The sequence below is a fragment of the Rattus norvegicus genome, chromosome 5 (assembly GCF_036323735.1).
Source record: "Rattus norvegicus strain BN/NHsdMcwi chromosome 5, GRCr8, whole genome shotgun sequence".
Lineage (NCBI taxonomy): Eukaryota > Metazoa > Chordata > Mammalia > Rodentia > Muridae > Rattus > Rattus norvegicus.
In genome coordinates this window covers 153319110-153336779 of record NC_086023.1, presented here as the reverse complement: position 1 = coordinate 153336779, position 17670 = coordinate 153319110, and the positions used below count along the sequence as shown (strand labels likewise).

At 49.1% G+C, this 17670-nt stretch overlaps 1 protein-coding gene across 2 annotated transcripts in view; it reads right to left on the bottom strand.

Moving 5' to 3' along the window:
* Positions 1-9932: 9932 nt before the first annotated feature.
* The window catches only part of Myom3 (myomesin 3), a 50542-nt gene continuing 42804 nt past the window's right edge, over positions 9933-17670 (bottom strand). For both annotated transcript variants that reach the window (NM_001107987.2, NM_001372118.1), the window contains exons 31-37: positions 17094-17132; positions 16770-16878; positions 15378-15541; positions 13882-13918; positions 13707-13729; positions 12158-12213; positions 9933-10535 (exon numbers count right to left, since the gene is read on the bottom strand). In NM_001107987.2, the coding sequence (NP_001101457.2) occupies positions 10275-10535; positions 12158-12213; positions 13707-13729; positions 13882-13918; positions 15378-15541; positions 16770-16878; positions 17094-17132 (689 nt within the window). In that variant the 3' untranslated portion in view covers positions 9933-10274. The remainder of the gene's footprint in view (positions 10536-12157; positions 12214-13706; positions 13730-13881; positions 13919-15377; positions 15542-16769; positions 16879-17093; positions 17133-17670) is intronic.

Genomic DNA, 17670 nt, shown 5'->3' with positions numbered 1-17670 from the left:
ACTGATTTCCAGAATGGTTTTACCAGTCTGCAATCCCACCAACAATGGAGGAGTGTTCCTCTTTCTCCACATCCTCGCCAGCATCTGCTGTCACCTGAGTTTTTGATCTTAGCCATTCTCACTGGTGTGAGGTGAAATCTCAGGGTTGTTTTGATTTGCATTTCCCTTATGACTAAAGATGTTGAACATTTCTTTAGGTGTTTCTCAGCCATTCGGCATTCCTCAGCTGTGAATTCTTTGTTTAGCTCTGAACCCCATTTTTTAATAGGGTTATTTGTTTCCCTGCGGTCTAACTTCTTGAGTTCTTTGTATATTTTGGATATAAGGCCTCTATCTGTTATAGGATTGGTAAAGATCTTTTCCCAATCTGTTGGTTGCCGTTTTGTCCTAACCACAGTGTCCTTTGCTTTACAGAAGCTTTGCAGTTTTATGAAATCCCATTTGTCGATTCTTGATCTTAGAGCATAAGCCATTGGTGTTTTGTTCAGGAAATTTTTTCCAGTGCCCATGTGTTCCAGATGCTTCCCTAGTTTTTCTTCTATTAGTTTGAGTGTGTCTGGTTTGATGTGGAGGTCCTTGATCCACTTGGACTTAAGCTTTGTACAGGGTGATAAGCATGGATCGATCTGCATTCTTCTACATGTTGCCCTCCAGTTGAACCAGCACCATTTGCTGAAAATGCTATCTTTTTTCCATTGGATGGTTTTGGCTCCTTTGTCAAAAATCAAGTGACCATAGGTGTGTGGGTTCATTTCTGGGTCTTCAATTCTATTCCATTGGTCTATCTGTCTGTCTCTGTACCAATACCATGCAGTTTTTATCACTATTGCTCTGTAATACTGCTTGAGTTCAGGGATAGTGATTCCCCCTGAAGTCCTCTTATTGTTGAGGATAGCTTTAGCTATCCTGGGTTTTTTGTTATTCCAGATGAATTTGCAAATTGTTCTGTCTAACTCTTTGAAGAATTGGATTGGTATTTTGATGGGGATTGCATTGAATCTGTAGATTGCTTTTGGTAAAATGGCCATTTTTACTATATTAATCCTGCCAATCCATGAGCATGGGAGATCTTTCCATCTTCTGAGGTCTTCTTCAATTTCTTTCCTCAGTGTCTTGAAGTTCTTATTGTACAGATCTTTTACTTGCTTGGTTAAAGTCACACCGAGGTACTTTATATTATTTGGGTCTATTATGAAGGGTGTCGTTTCCCTAATTTCTTTCTCGGCTTGTTTCTCTTTTGTATAGAGGAAGGCAACTGATTTATTTGAGTTAATTTTATACCCAGCCACTTTGCTGAAGTTGTTTATCAGCTTTAGTAGTTCTCTGGTGGAACTTTTGGGATCACTTAAATATACTATCATGTCGTCTGCAAATAGCACTCTACTTTTCTATAGCACATAAATGCCTACATCCAAAAATCAATGGACCATTTGACACAATGTGAGGTGGTGGTGTCCATGGGCTTCTATGTTTGAATGTAAGGAGAAGTAGGCTGATAGGACTAAATACACACAAATCTGAGTCTGCACTTTCCTCGTCTGTTAATAAAACCCCCAAGGCGGTGCAGAGATGACTCAGCAGATAGAAGCTCTTGTAGCTCTTGCAGAAGATGGGAGTCTGATTTTAGCACCGATGTCAGCGGCTCACAACCGCCCATAATGCTCCAGCTCTAGTGAATGTGGCGCCCTCTTCTGGCCACAGCAAGCACCTGCATGAGTGTGCATACACCCCCACACAGACACACACCGGAACACATAATTGAAAAAAATTCTCAATAGAAATCACAGAATTCTACAAAATTTAGCCTCTGCAAATCAATCTGTTACTAAGTAAGCCATGTGCTAGCTGATAGGCACAGAGCAATCCGTTAGTTAACTACCTAATTAGCCACAATTTAAACTTCCCATTGACATAAACAAAGGACTCAAGTGGCCAAAAGTTATATCTAGTAGGAGGAGAAAAAAATGCAAGGTTAGCAATTAGAGCCTGCTTCCTTGCCCTTAAGCTGTAAGTGCCCTTCAGATCAGCATTAATTACATTTAATTAGCTGTGCATGCAGGGATATGCAGGCTGAGGTTTGCTCTGGAACAGATAATTACGTAAAAAAGTAACCTAATTATGTCCCAGTTCAGTTGCTCGTGAATAGTTTTCCTAAGGGGGAAAACCATTTCTTGTTCTTTAAAAATCTGGTTCAGAGGCTGGGGAAATGGCTTGGTGGATAAAGTGCTTGCTTTGCAAGCCTGAGGAACCAGGTTCAGATCCCCAGAACCGACGTAATGAAACTGGACACTGTGGCTTAGACCCATAGTCTCAGCATTGGGAAAAACAGAGACGGGACGATCTCTGCGGCTTGCTGGACAGTGTGGTAGTGGAAGTGGTGAGTTCCAGGTTCATCAAGAGACCCTGTCTCAAAAAGTAAAGTAGAGGGGTTGGGGATTTAGCTCAGTGGTAGAGCGCTTGCCTAGGAAGCGCAAGGCCCTGGGTTCGGTCCCCAGCTCCGAAGGAAAAAAAAAAAAAAGAACCAAAAAGTAAAGTAGAACACCATTGAGAAAGACAACTCCCAGTCTGACCTCTGACCTTCAAACGTACATCCTCGTTCAAACACGTACGCACATGCCTCACAATATATAGATAAGTAAAATGTAAGATAAACAAATGTAAAAGATATTTTATACGACTACACTGCAGCTGTCTTCAGACACACCAGAAGAGGGCATCAGATCCCATTACAGATGGTTGTGAGCCACCATGTGGTTGCTGGGAATTGAACTCAGGACCTCTGGAAGAGCAGTCAGTACTCTTAACCACTGAGCCATCTCTCCAGCATAAAAAGATATTTTATGGGGCTGGGGATTTAGCTCAGTGGTAGAGCGCTTACCTAGGAAGCGCAAGGCCCTGGGTTTGGTCCCCAGCTCCGAAAAAAAAGAACCAAAAAAAAAAAAAAAGATATTTTACAAGAAGTCATGTTAAATAACTTGCTAAAAGCCAGGGATTTTACTGTTTAAAATCACAAAACAAAGTAAAATCTGTCAGACAGGAGGATTCAGGATTCAGGCCCTTTCCGATTGAGGCAGCCCTGCAAGAACATGATCTGGTGCCTGCAGACTCTGAGAGCCTTGGTGTGCGGGTTCCAGCCCAAACTCACCACTTCCACTCCCAACTGTGATCCAGCTATGACGGAGGGCAGGGGACGGACACATCACAGTCAGCTGGGAGACTGTGCATTACTTGTTCAGGAAGAGTCACTGTGGGGAGTGTGCTGCAAGGTCATTTACCTTTTGAGCCATCTCAGTGGCCAGGGAAGTATTTCTTTTTTTTTTTTTTTTTTGGAGCTGGGGACCGAACCCAGGGCCTTGCGCTTCCTAGGTAAGCGCTCTACCACTGAGCTAAATCCCCAGCCCCCAGGGAAGTATTTCTGATACGCCATTTGCTAAGTATAGTTAGGACAATTGAAAAAGAACAGGCTATATAAATCACAAGAGAGGAAGTCTGCACTCATGCCCAAAGTCAATATCTGAAAACAGCGGTTTTCAACCTGTGGGTCCAGACCCCTTTGGGATTGCTAACTAGATATCCTGAAAATCAGATATTTACATTACAATTCATAACAGCAGCAAATTACAGTTATGAAGTAGCAACGAAATAACTTTATGGTTGGGGGTCACCACACATGAGGAACCGTATTACGGGGGTGTAGCATTAGAAAGGTTGAGAACCACTGCCCTAAAATGACCACTAGGTACAAGTAATAGGACTCTAGTTGAGAGTTTCTTTTTTCCTGGGGTTCCTTAAATTTACTATGAAAAAAATGTTGACCATAAACAAAAAGCAAAACGGAGAATTCTAGCTTCCTATCACTCACTGGGCTTTAAGAATCAGCACCGTTGCCAGGCGGTGTTGGCAGCACTGGGGAGGCAGGGGCAGGCGGATCTCTTATGTATTCGAGGCCAGCCTGGTCTACACAGAGGACAGCTAGGGCTACACAGAGAAACCCTGCCTCAAAACACACACACACACACACACACACACACACACACACACACACACACACACACACATGTGTGTGTGCTTTTTGAGGCAGGGTTTCTCTGTTACCTGGCCCGGAAGTTGCTCACTCTATTCCTACTCTCACAGAAACTCTTCTACCTCAGCCTTCCTAAGAAACATCACTGTTTTCCTAACTTCTGAATTTTTGTACACCAGAGCGTTTAAAGCGAAAACCCGGAGACTAATTTCTTTGTGAACAGTCCTCACTGGGAAAGAAAAGGCCGCAGAGTTTCTTTCTCTGTAGGTCGGCTAGTATAGGACAGGTCATTGGAAAAGGGCTGGTGGATCGCTGGGTGGTTGGAGGGGCGGGGCACATTCCTCCTGGCTGTGTGATTTGTTTTACCCTTACCCTCTGCTGAACGGTCTCCAGCTTTGCGGTACCATTTTCTCAAATACTGAAAATCCAGTGTCTGGTTTCCCCTCGCGGCAGACATCCGAGGAGTGTGGGTTTAGAAACTGTTTTTGGTGTGAAAATGTCACTCACATTGTTGCTTAAAGCTATTTGGAATTTTTACCCGTTAATTAACAAGGGGGGTGGGCAACTGGAGCCTCAGCAGAGGCCTGGCAGTAATTATCACACAGGCCTGCCGCTTCCTGTCAGGCTGCTTTACCTGGTGCTCTTCCTGTCAAATGCTTGGATGCTCTGGGCCAAGAACTGCACGCCCGCTTACTCTGTGAAGGGCGGCATAGTTAGTGTAGGGAAAGGTAGCTAATGTGTTAATGAGGGGACCCTGCTGGCTGCCTCTGCTCTCTCCAGCCTGCACTTCTGACCTGGGCTTTTTGAAAGACTAGCATGCTGAGAGTATTCTGAAAAATTTTTTTGCCTATGTGGTGTTAATGGATGCTGTCAGGGAAGAGTCAAGTTTCCTGTTTTACAGTGCTCCACGCAGGAGATCAAGAGCCAGACTACCCAGCCGTCAGGATCTGAGCTATTCCCAGAAGTTAGACAAAGTACAGTAGGAGAGGCTGATGTTTAGAATCAGCCAAGGAACAAGATGTTGTGATAGAATTGAGGCTCGAGTCCAGACAGACCACACCAGGCCAGTGCAGTTCCCCATGAGAGAGGTTCATTGTTGGGGAAGGGGGCAAAAGGGGTGATGAAAACAGAGAGGGAAAAGAGAGAGAAGAAGGAGGGGTGAAGGTCAGGAAGGGTCTGCCTTTTATTTAGGCTGTGACACAACCACTCGCAGGTATAGGTGGGAGGTAAACCAAATGGATGCTGGGAAGGTATGGCCATTGCCATGGCAACAGATGGGCAGTTCTCCATTTTCTATGGGTGATGCCACCATCATCACTGGGTTCGGAGGTGATCTGCAATCAGCCATAAAGCCATTCCTGATACCAACACAAGACATGGGAAGGAACATGCAGGAGTCAGGGGGGTCTTGGAACAGGTTGGGAAAGGAGAGTTGGGGATAGACAGGCTTCCAAACTGCTAGATATAAAGAGTTAAAAAGTTGGGCAGTCTGTCTTCATTGGGCCATTTATACCAGGTTCAAGGAATATAAAAACTGGAGATAGAAAAAACCCACAGGAGGTTGTTGGTTCATAGCCTTCAGTGAGACTCTCCCCTCACTTGGGTCCTGTCCCTGTGGTACTGCAGATCTCCTTAGGACTAAGTGCAAGAGGTCAAAGTACAGTGGAAGGTTCCAGGGATCTCGTGATGGCTAGTACTGATTGTCAACTGGGTGAGCTCTAAAATGACTTGGAAGATGGGCCCCCAAGAGTGTCTGTAAAGGATTATCTCAACTGGGAAGACCTGCCCACTGTGGGTGGCACTATTCCCTAGGCAGGAGCACCAGTGTTGTAAAAAAGGGATCCTGCTAAGCCCTGGCGCACATACATTCATCCATCGCTCCCTGCGCCTCACTGCAAGTAGGAAGTGACCAGGTGCTTCAACTTCCTGCCGCCTTGCTTTCCTTGCCACGATGAACTATTCCCCTGAGATGTGAGCTAGAATCGACCCTTCCTACTTTAAGCTGCTTTTGTCTGTCAGGTCACAACCAGAAAAGAGTCTCAGACAGCTCTCCAGCCTCCACAGGGGTGGGGGGCTGTACACAGAGAACTGTGTTCTTCAGACCTGAAGCAGGGGAGCCTCTGCTGTCCAGTCTATAAGAATGTTAAAAGTCGTGACTCCATTCTAAGAATAATTAACAGACTGCTCTCGTAGGCATCTGTCAGAGAAGTTGAGGTCACAGGACATGTTGCTGTCCCTAATGGTAGAGAGACGGACAGGTGAACACAAGAACCTCACAGGGACTCAGGAACTAGTGCTGGGGTCCAAATAGGAGTTTCAACAGATGACTCAAGGGAGACTCAGTCTACCAAGCCAGAGGGATCCTGCCCTTTGGAAGCTCCCCCACTTTTGTGAGTTTTACCTGAAGGAGCCAGGGCATGTCCTCACAGTGAAGAGCTGAGAAAAATCCCATCTGACTCCAATAGGAGGAGGAAAGTGTAACCAGTTTTGTTTGTTTGTTTTTGTTTGTTTGTTTAAACACATTAGGACATTCTGGTCCCGTCAGAACCTGACTCTAGAACGGCCATTTCACCAGGTCCTAATCAGCTGAGGTGAGGACACCTAATTCCAGCCCTGTAGTTTTCCAATCTTACCTTGGGGAGTGAGAGAGAAACAATGAGGGGGGCCGGTGTGTGAGCTCAGGGACTGGACACAGGTTCTCTCCCAGCTTGAGATTCAGGGCTAGAGCTGCAGCTCAGTGCTTACTTAGCACTCATGACGTCCCCGGTTCAATCCCCAGCACTTCATAAACTGGGTATACTTGGGAAGTTATGACAGAGGTCATCCTTGGCTACATAGCCAGGTAAAGGCTAGCCTGGGCTACATGAGACTGCCCAGATCCAGTCACACACTGGATAATATTTCTCCTCCCCTACCCTTGACACTTCCTTCAGTATTAAAAGCCTGCTTATTATTTTTGACAGTTATTTTTGACCTTGTTTGTCTGATCTGTCTTTCCACAGTAAAACACAAAGGCAGTCTAAAAGGCTGACCTCGCGTTAGAGAGGGAACAGATATAAGAGTCAGGCTCAGGGATGACCAGGATATTGGAATTGATCAGATCGAGAATTTTAAAAAAGTTCCCCACCTATGGTTACTGTACTGCAGAGACTCTAAGGCAGCAAGCAGAGGGACCGGCTTCTGTTCCCAAACTGGTCTGTGTCACCTGCTTAAGACACTCCCATTTTCCCTAGGATCGGCTTCCTAGAGTGCAAACCCAAACCACGTCAACAGGGGGCGCTCATACCACGTTCCATGATGGCTAATAGAATCGCTAACCCGCGGAAGCCGCAAAGATTCCTTTTAGAGATTTCGAGTCTGTGAACAGGAGCCTGGGCCAGAAGGGAAAATTTTCTCCATAGGACGTTTTCACGGGAAAGGAAAAGCAAAGGAGAACCGAGTTGTGGAAAATTAACAATTAAACGAAGATTTAGTGTCTCCACTGGACGGGCCCTAGAAATTGCTTTTGATAGTGGTGTTTTCGTGTCTGTCTATCGGCTTAGTCATCCATTATTGTACCGCAGGGGATGCGTGGTGTACGAGGCACACGCCTGAGGTCAGATAGCAACTTTGAGCAGTTGGTTCTCTCCTTCCACATCTGTTGTCGCAGCAGGGATACCCGTCTGTACCATGTTGCAAGCTCTAGGTGATCTGGCCTGCTGCTTCTGGAAGATTCGCCTGTCTCTGCCCCTCCCCCCCATGCTGATGTAAAAGTTCAGGGATGACATCCGGCTTCTTCACGTGGCTCCCAGGACTGAGCCAGGTTGTCAGGCGTGGAAGGCAAGTGCTTTTATCCAGAGTCATTTCGCTATTTCATTTATTAATTGTTATTTATGCATGTGTACATGTGTGCATGGTGCATGTGGGTGTGTGCACATGGGGAGGTCAAAGGGCAACTCTGTGGAGTGGGTTCTGTCTTTCCGCTTTTACGTGGGATCCAACTCAGGTTATCACGTTTGCCCACAGAGGAATGTCCCTCGCTCACTACTTTTAAAATTGATTAATTAAAAAACATTTCCGAGGGTTGGGGATTTAGCTCAGTGGTAGAGCCCTGGGTTCGGTCCCCAGCTCCGAAAAAAAGAAAAGAAAAAAAAAACATTTCTGAGACATGTCTTATGTAGCTCAGGCTGGTTTTGAACTGCAGAGGTGAGGATGACCTTGAACTCATGATTCTCCCGTCTCCACCTCTAAGGTTCTGGGACTACAGGCATGTGACGCCTTAAAACCGAGGCTTAGAAAAGGTAAATGGATATTGCAAGACCCATGGCTAGTGGACCGAAAGGTATTTTGCAGTCCAGAGGTATTGGCAGGTGAGTTGGTCCTTGAAGCCTGGTGACCCGAGTCTGACTCTCAGAACTCGCATGATGGAAGGAGAGAACCAACTCCCATAATTCATCCTCTGCCTCCACACATGTGCCACGGCGTGCCCATGTGCGCACACACACGAATTAAAAAGTAATATCAGAAGGTCTGATGGCTCCCCAAACTTTCACCAGGACTTTCCTCCCACCCCCATCTCCCCTCAGCAGAGGTCTTGTTGATCACCATGGAGCCAGGAACTGAAGCCCCTGGGGGCTGCCAGGACCCACCATACTCCACTGGGTGACAGCTTCCGGGCTGAAGAATGGTTCATCTTGCCCCTTAATTCCAAAGGCATTTCAGAGACCACAGATGCTGCCTCTCGATGAGAATACAGATGGTTTATTCCCTCCTTCGTAATTTCCAAAATCACCTAAGATTAGGCAAAAGATAGTGAGAATCTTATAACCCCTCCCCCATCTTGTTGGAGGAAATCGGAAGGCAGAGAAATGTCCAGTCGTGTACTGAGATCCACTGAGTAAGGCCAGCCAAGGTGTCTGTCACCGGCCACATAGGCTCCATGTTCCAAGAAGTCCTGAGGGTCATCAACTGCACTGCCCAGCATCTCAGGTCACCTAGGCAGACTCCTTTCTTCCTCACCACCCACCATGTCTGCTCCTTGAAATGTCTTCTCATCTCCACAGCCAAACTGGATTCAGCTTTCAAGACCCAACACTGCCCCGCCCCGTGTGGAAGGGCTTTGCAAAGCCCTGCATCTCCCAATCAGATCGGCCATTGCCCACTTCCTCTGATCAATGAAGATACTTTCCTTACACCCATTTAGTGAACTTCGTTACCTCCTGCCTTGCCCTGGTGACCCCTGCACCCAGGTCCCGTTCTGTGTAATGTTTATCTTGGTAGCTTTGGGGCCATCCTCAGCCTTGTGTATGTCATACTTCCAAAGAGTGACGGACATGTAGAAAGGTGACAGTCCTATTTTCAAAGAGAATATAGATCCTGTGCCATGGGAGCCTCAGTGCTCTCCAGCAACTGTGGTCTTAACCCACTCAATGTCAGCAAATACTTCAGTGGTCACAACCAAACTCTGTTAGTTTTGCCAACTGTCCCCTGCAGAGCAAAGGTGCCTCCTTCTGTGGCCCCCGGTAGAGACTGACAAGAGGTTTTCATAAAGCCCCGAGGAGTGGCGAAGAATGCCCATTTGATGGATGTGAAAGGCGAGGCTTGGGAAGAGCTTTTGTGGAAACTAAGTTCTATACCCCAGCTTCTGATTTCTTTCTTTCCCTTTTTTTTTTTAAGATTTATTTATTATATATAAGTACACTGTAGCTGTCTTCAGACACACCAGAAGAGGGCATCAGATCTCATTACAGATGGCTGTGAGCCACCACGTGGTTGCTGGGATTTGAACTCAGGACCTCTGGAAGAGCAGTCGGAGCTCTAACCACTGAGCCATCTCTCTAGCCCCCCAGCTTCTGATTTCTAAGGCCAGGGTTCATCCCACATTCCGGGGTCCTCTGAGAACCCCAGCAAAAGCTTTTCTTTTCTTTTCTTTTTTTTAGATTTATTTATTCATTTATTATATATAAGTACACTGTAGCTGTCTTCAGACACACCAGAAGAGGGCATCAGATCCCATTACAGATGGTTGTGAGCCACCATGTGGTTGCTGGGAATTGAACTCATGACCTCTGGAAGAGCAGTCGGGTGCTCTTAACCGCTGAGCCATCTCTCCAGCCCCAAGCTTTGCTTCTCTTTGGTGTATTAGATCTGGGTCTGTCATGTCCCTGTCCCTTTCCCTGTCCCACCCCCATAGCCTGTGCTAGCTTATGACCCCTTGGCTGGCCTGCTGGTTGCTGTAGGGTGGATCTCAGGCTGCCCCCCAACACTCTCATTACTTCTTCAGCTCCTTGGGCTCCTCCCCATGTTTGAACACGCTGATGGTGACCTGGCCTGTCTCTGAACCATACTTGTTCTTGACAAAGATCCCATAGCGCCCGCTATCTTCGCTGGTGACCTTGTCAATGGTGATGGTGACCTCTGTACCCTTCACCTCCATGTGGTATCGGTCCAGGAAGGAGACGGGCTGGTCGTTCTTTAGCCAAGAGATTTCAGGGGACGGATCTCCTGAGATGACGCAGGTCAGGCACAGGGTCTGTTTCGGTGGACGGGAAGAAAACAATTTTACATCCTTATAACGTGAACTTGGCATTCACCTTGGCATGCACATGGAGGGCTACTAGTCCAGGCTGCTCTGCACAAAGGGTATGTGCACATGCATGCATTAGTATGTGCATGCGTATGTGTGTGTGCATGTTTTAAAAACAAGGTCTTATGTATCCTAAACTGGCGTTGAACTTGATAGGTAGCTGAGGATGACCTTGAACTCCTGTCTTCCTGTCCCTACATGCTAAGGGCTAGGATGCAGGCACAGCCAGCTTATGCAGTGCTGGAGGTTGAACACAGGGCTTTGTGCATGCTAGGCAAGCACTTTACCAACCGAGCCATGTCCGTGTGTCCTACTGTACCATGCAAAGGGAGACATGTTTTATTTTAACCCCGCCTTCTCCAACCCTCAACGTTTTACAGAAAAAGTTACTTGGTAGAATCTTAGACAATTCTCTAGTAATGGCCTAGTAGTAGGCCCTAGGGCAGCCAGGGCTACACAGAGAAACCCTGTCTCAAAGAATAAAAATGCGTTTGAGTGTTTGTCTGCACGTATGTACATATGTTTGGTATACATGCATGCATGTATGCATGCATGTATGTATACATGTATGTACGTATGTATGCATGCATGCATGCATATATGTATAAGACATATGTGCAGTGCCTGTGGAGGCCAGAAGAGAGTGCTGGATCCCCTCAAACTGGAGCTACAGATGTTTGTGGGTCACCATGTGGGTGCTGGGAATTGAACCTGGGTCCTCTGGAAGAATAGCTAATGCTGGGGTTGGGAATTTAGGCCCTGGGTTTGGTCCTCAGCTCCAGGAAAAAAAAGCATAGCTAATGCTCTTATCTGCTGGACCACCTCAGCTCCTGAGATTGTATTGCTTACACACAGAGGCTTGTGAACTGAACTTGGAAGTTCTCGAGTGAGCTCTAAGGCAGCCTACGGCACAACGGTTAAACTCGCAGGCTCTGGAATTGAGCAGCTAGGGTACGAGCCTCAGCTCTGCCTGTCAGGTCGCGTGGCTTTCACTATTCCCTTAACCACTCTAGGTCTCAGTTTCCCCTGCTGTCAGGCGGGACTAGAATTAATACCCTAGTTCTAGTGCTGGCCTCGGGGGCAAAATCAGTGGATACGTGGACCATCTTGTACTAGCACAAAGCAAACAGCAGACAGACTCCTGAAAACACCACAGCTTTTAGGGGTCATCTAAGTTCTTGTGGGAACCGGAGTCACAGGCTCCCACCAACCTGTATAACCTGGACAGAGCCAGGTTGAGCACAGGGGTCTGACTCCAGGCTCAGTGGTTTTCTTTGATACACATGTCATCATTGAGTCACGTGACCAGCGGTGGCAGGGCCACCTCTCTGACTAGCCTGCCATCTTTAGCTCTTGAATCCATCACACTCCACTGTATTTTGACCTGGAAGGGATCCTTTTTTTTTTTTCTTTTCTTTTCTATTTTTCGGAGGTGGGGACCGAACCCAGGGCCTTGCGCTTGCTAGGCAAGCGCTCTACCACTGAGCTAAATCCCCAACCCCCCTGGAAGGGATCCTTGACGGAACAAAAGCATGGGATGGCTGGCTGTGGGCCAGGAGGAGTGGTACCTTATCTTCCATGATGGTGGCCACGTCTGGCAAGCCCCTCACCACTTTAGCCCGATCTGGAATGGAAAGAAATGTCCTGAGTGGTTGAGTCCTGACGCCGCCCTCCTGCCCAGCGACTTTCCTCAGAGTGGAGGGTTAATATCAGGGAGGCTTCTTTCTAATTCCTCCCTCAGCATCTCCTCCTGTGCTCCCTGTCTCCATGGGTGGAAGACGCGATATGTGAGCTGTTTCTACCATTGAAACACTAGTGGTACCCAGGGATTACAGTGACCAGCATCTGTCCTCGAGAGCAAGAAGGTGAGTGAGTTGCTCTGAACCGGAACTAATGAATCTTGACTCATAGTGGGGGTGGGGCACCAAGAGGGGGTCAGGGAAAGCAGCAGCCTTTGGGACACCCTGACTCTGGTCCAAAGAGGTAGTCCCAGGAAGACAGTGTGGCTATAAATTACTATATAGGGAGTCAAACACGTCCCTGAGACTGCATCAGAGGCTATAGGGCGGCCTAGACCATGTGTCCTAGCTATGCACAAAGCCTGGTTCAGAAGCTGCTGTCCAGTGTGAGGGAGAAGGACCCTGAGTCAGACCCGTAAGTCCCCGGGATGGACACAGTCGTGGGCAGGAGTTAGTATTAGCTTTCCACAGCTGAGGAGGTGATCCAGTTCCCTCCCCGACTCCAGTTTCTCAAGCCCCAGCAACCACACGTGGTCGTTTAAGTTCTTTCTATGGAAGTCCTGGATGGAACGGAACATTTGCATTGGGTGTACAACTAGGTGGTTGTGTGAGGGTCCCTCTGGCCTGAGCACAGGTGAAGCTGGCTGGCTGTGCTGTCTCCTCCAAGGGTGGCTGACCCTGCAAGATCACTTGGAACCTAGGATTGTCACGACTGCAGTTACATATCCAATGCTTGTCCTTTGTGTCACTTGGGGACACTAGGGAGAGGCACCAGCATATCTGTGTTCATGGCCCTGCAGTGTCCTGGATGCTCATAGCTAAGTAGGTCCTTCCCTTGTCAGGCCCGTAAGGCCGTGGGACTCGGCTGCTGCCGTCCCCGTCCTTCACTGAACCTCCATCACCGGGCCAGGAAGCCCTGAGAGCTATACTCCTAACACTGGGCTGTTCAAAGCTGGCTGGGGGCAGGGGTGAGCTCATAAGTGGAATAGATTTGAAAATGGATTGGTGTGGCTTTCTGGAAGCTGTCACATCCCTTATGCCTGAGGCTAATTCTGGGTTAAACCCACCATCGCCTCCCCCAACCCTGCAAGCCTTCAGGTTCCAGGACACCCCCTTCCCATGTCCCACTTGCAAAGGCTAGACCAGCCTCGTTCCTCTCATTCTCCGCCACTGGGTTCCCGCCGAGGGTCGCGTGCACCTGCTCGGCACCGGACCCGCACCAGCCTGTCCAACTGACTTCAGGTGTCCTTAGGTTCCTTATCCATCTGTCTCTTTACAGCTAGCTCCCAGGTGTCCCCTGAGCCTGCCTGGAGGTTGGGGTTCTAGAGAAGCCAGCCTAGACTCAGGAACACGAGGAACAAGACAACCAGGGACTCACTCTTCTCGATGACAGCCAAAGCCCTGAAACACAGAAAAGGGAACAGAGTGTTAGCTTCTCTCCCTGTGTGAGGCAAGGAAGGTAGAAACTCTAGTGCTCCCAGTAGAGGCCCCAAAACAGTCGCTCTAACCCCGAGGGGGCCTGTGACTCACAAGGAAAACGAGGAGAAACTTACTTCAGTCTCTGGTGCTCTGCCAGGGCGTCGTCAAAAGCTGTAGGACACAGAAGACACAACAGGGCTGAGAGGGGACTGTGGCCAATTTCCTCCCACTCTGGGATTCTCACAGCGCAGTGCCAGGTTCAGAGGGGCAGAGAGCCTCCCAAAAGACCTTTTCTATGTATCTTTTTGAGACAAGTTCCCACTGTGTAGCCAAGGATGATCTACTTTGAACTTGCTATCCTCCTGCCTCCACTTCCGATGTGTTAGGATTACTGGCATGTGTCACCCTGTCTGACCTCATTTCGAAAATTTCCTTTAATTTTTTGGGGAGGGGCAGGCCATGAGAATGAATGGAAATCTGCAACTGACAGGGGTGAGGAGGTGGGGGAGGGGCATCTCCAGGAAAGGACAGAGACCTGGGAGGAGGGAGGCGCCCAAGAATCAACGGGGGTGACCTTAGCTGTGACTCACTACACTGGCAATATGGAGCCTGAAGAGGCCACCTCCTGTAGCCAGGCAGGAACCCTAATGGAGCAGTAGGGACACCAACCTACCCACAAAAGTTTCAACCCCAAATTTATCCTGTCTACAAGAAATGCAGGTACAGAGGATGGGGCAGAGACTGAGGGAATGGCCAGCCAATAACCATTCCAACTTGAGACCCATCCCATGGGCAAACACCAATCCCTGACACTATTAATTCTACTCTGTTATGCTTGCAGACAGGAGCATGGTGTCCTCTGAGAGGCTCCACTCAGCAGCTGACCCAGGGAGATACAGACACCCACAGGCAAACAGTGGATGGAGCTTGGGGACTCTAATGGAAGAATAGGAGTAAGGGTTGCAGTCCCAAAGGGGACAGGAACTCTACAGGAAGACCAACAGGGCTAACTAACTTGGACCATTGAGGGCTCTCAGAGTCTGAACCACCAACCGAAGGACATACACCGGCTGGACCTAGCACCCTCACCCCCCCATCCCTACCCCCACTCTGCACGTGTGTAGCAGATGTGCAGCTTGGTGTTCATGTAGGCGGGGCTGCCTTGTCTGGCCTCAGTGGGAAAGGATACACCTAGCATTGCAGAGACTTGAAGTGCAAATCTTGAGGGGCCCCCCGCCTGCTCAGAGGAGATAGGGGATGGGGTAAGGATTGTAGGAGGGGGAGACAGGGGTTAGTGAGTGGGATATAAAGTGAATAAGTGAAAAAAATTAAATTAAAAAAGGTCGGAGAACAACTTCACAAAGTCGGTTCTCTTCCTCTGGTTTCCTATGAGCTCAGGGAATTAGTTTCGAGTAGCGAGGGCTTTTAACTCCTGGACCTTCTTGCCACTTCTCCACCCTCTGATGTGAGACAAGGTTTTAGGGAGTCTGAGCTGCTGGTCTCAAACTCACTATGTAGCTGAGCACGACCTTGAACTCCAGATCCTCCTGCCATGGTGCCTGAACCCCTGGGATTGTCTAGACAGAGCTCTCGACAGACAGACAGAGAGACAGACAAGAGGATGACTCACCTTGCCCAGACAGGTCTGCTGAGAGCTGACAGACTTCCTTCCCAGCAGTGATCTCCAGGGTGTATTTACCCTTATCTGAGTCCTTGGGGTCCAGGATGTGGAGCCAAATCTCGTCCAGGGTGGTGCCCGCCCGTACCCGATCGCCGCTCTCCAGACGCTTGTCTCTGATCGCAGAGGCACAGAAGGGCTAGGACAGACTGGGGGTCTGACTCCCTGGCCACCCACCAGACACTTGCCGTAGATCCACGCATGCATTCATTGTATAGTGCTTCGTTCCTCGTCTGACCCTCCACCCATCCATCCATCCCGCATTCAGCCACCCCTCCCTCCCTTTGTCCAATCCCATGGCAGACTGTCTGCATACAAAAGCTGGGTCTATGTCTGTGGTATGCCCTGCAGGCTGGAGCGATGGGTGGAGGGCATTCTCAGGGCAGTGACCTCCCTGCTCTTGGGGGTCACTCCTCTGCTTTCTTATCCCAACCTTCTGGTGCTTCTGCCCACCCCCATGCCCCAGTGTTCTGTTCCCTAAGCCTATTGTCACGGGACTCAGAAACTCTGGCTGGAGAAGCCCCCCCCACCCCCATCTTTCTGAAGCTTCCTGTGACCCTCACTCTCATTGCACAAAATTTCCCAAGTTGTTTCCCATGGCTTCCCTATAGAATGGGTGCAGCCATGTCTGCTCCACGAGGCGGAGGCTTGCTTGTGACGAGGGACTCTGGGGAGATCCTATTCTCAGATTATCTGGGGTGACTTGGCCCGGATCTTTGTAGAAACCTTCCTGATTTCCTGCCCTGACCCTCCCACAGCTCTCTCTCCTGGACCTGCCTCCTGGCCTCCTCCTGAGCCTGAACACTTGGCTTTGTTGAGGCTACGGGGGCCTGTAAGTGTACATCCCTCTATGACTGGCTCTCCCTGACTCTGACATCCTTTCCTCCCTCGGTTTCCAGATACGCTCTAGGTCCGCTCCGGTCCGCTCCTTCCGTTGTCATGGAGACCTCAGATAAATGGCCCTACCACCAGCATCCCAGTTTTCCCCAGGGATGCCTCTTTTGTTCCTTTCATCCCTGAGGGCAGAACCTGTGGGAGAGCTTTCCTGCTGCTCACCCTGGGACTGGGACCTGTGAGAGGGCTAGGTAGTGGTAAGGAGGAGGAGAAGGAGGAAGTGGAGGAAGAGGGGGAGGAGGGAAAGGAGGAGGAGGAGGAAGAGAAAGAGGAAGAGGAGGAAGAGGAGGAGGATGGAAAGGAGGAGGAGGAGGAGAAGGAGGAAGTAGAGGAAGAGGAGGAGGAGAAGGAGGAGGAGGAGGAGGAGAAGGAGGAGAAGGAGAATCCTAAAGGCACAGGCACTGGAACCTTCCGACTGTCAAGGGCCCCCCCCGGGCACGGCCAACCTACTTGTGGAACCAAGCCGTCTTCATATAGTCCACGTTGTAGTATTTGACCTTGCTGAAGAGCCGAATCCCCTCTTCAGTCCCCTGGATTTTCAATGGAGTTGCAGAGAGAGCTGAGGATGCAGAGGAGAAAGGTGAGTATCCCGGGAGGACCTTGGGGTTTTGGAGCCAGCCTGCTTGCTGCAGCTCCAGAGAAGAAAGAAGGGAACATTCTACTGTGGGGAGAGGGGAAGGGCCAGATGCTGGACCCATGCCTGAAGCTAAGGCTGTTGGGGGAATTCTCGGAGGCTTGCCAGGCCAAGACAAAGAGGAAGGCGTGCTCACTTACCGCTAATCCTGCCCAGCTCAGTGAGGACGGCATCTAGGGCTGGAGAGAGACAGATGGTCAGCTGGGTGGGTTCCCTTAGGCATGTCCAGGGGTGGTGGTGATGGTGACTTTGGAGAAGGGTGAGGAAGCTCAGAGCCTCTCTGAGGGTGGAGACTGGAGAATGACTTGAGGGTGGGAGGGGCTTTTGGGTGTTGAGGGATGGATGGATCAGGTAAAATGATGCCATCTGATATCTATCTATCTATCTATCTATCTATCTATCTATCTATCTATCTATCTATCTATCTATCTATCTATCCTCTGTGTAGCTCTGGCTGACCTGGAACTTTCTGTATAGACCAGGCTGGCCTCAAACGCAGAGATCCATCTGTCTCTGCCTCCTGAGTGATGGGATTAAAGATGTCCTCCGCCACTACCTGGCTCCTGATTTTCTTGTGAGCTGTGTCAACCAGCCTCCAGAAGAGCCAGGGCCCTCTGTGGGTGGAGGGTCTTCAAGTCTGGATTAACTGTGGCATACCATAACAGCACACATATCAGATCCCTGCAGAGGCTAGCTGTGTAACCTTGGGCAACTCAC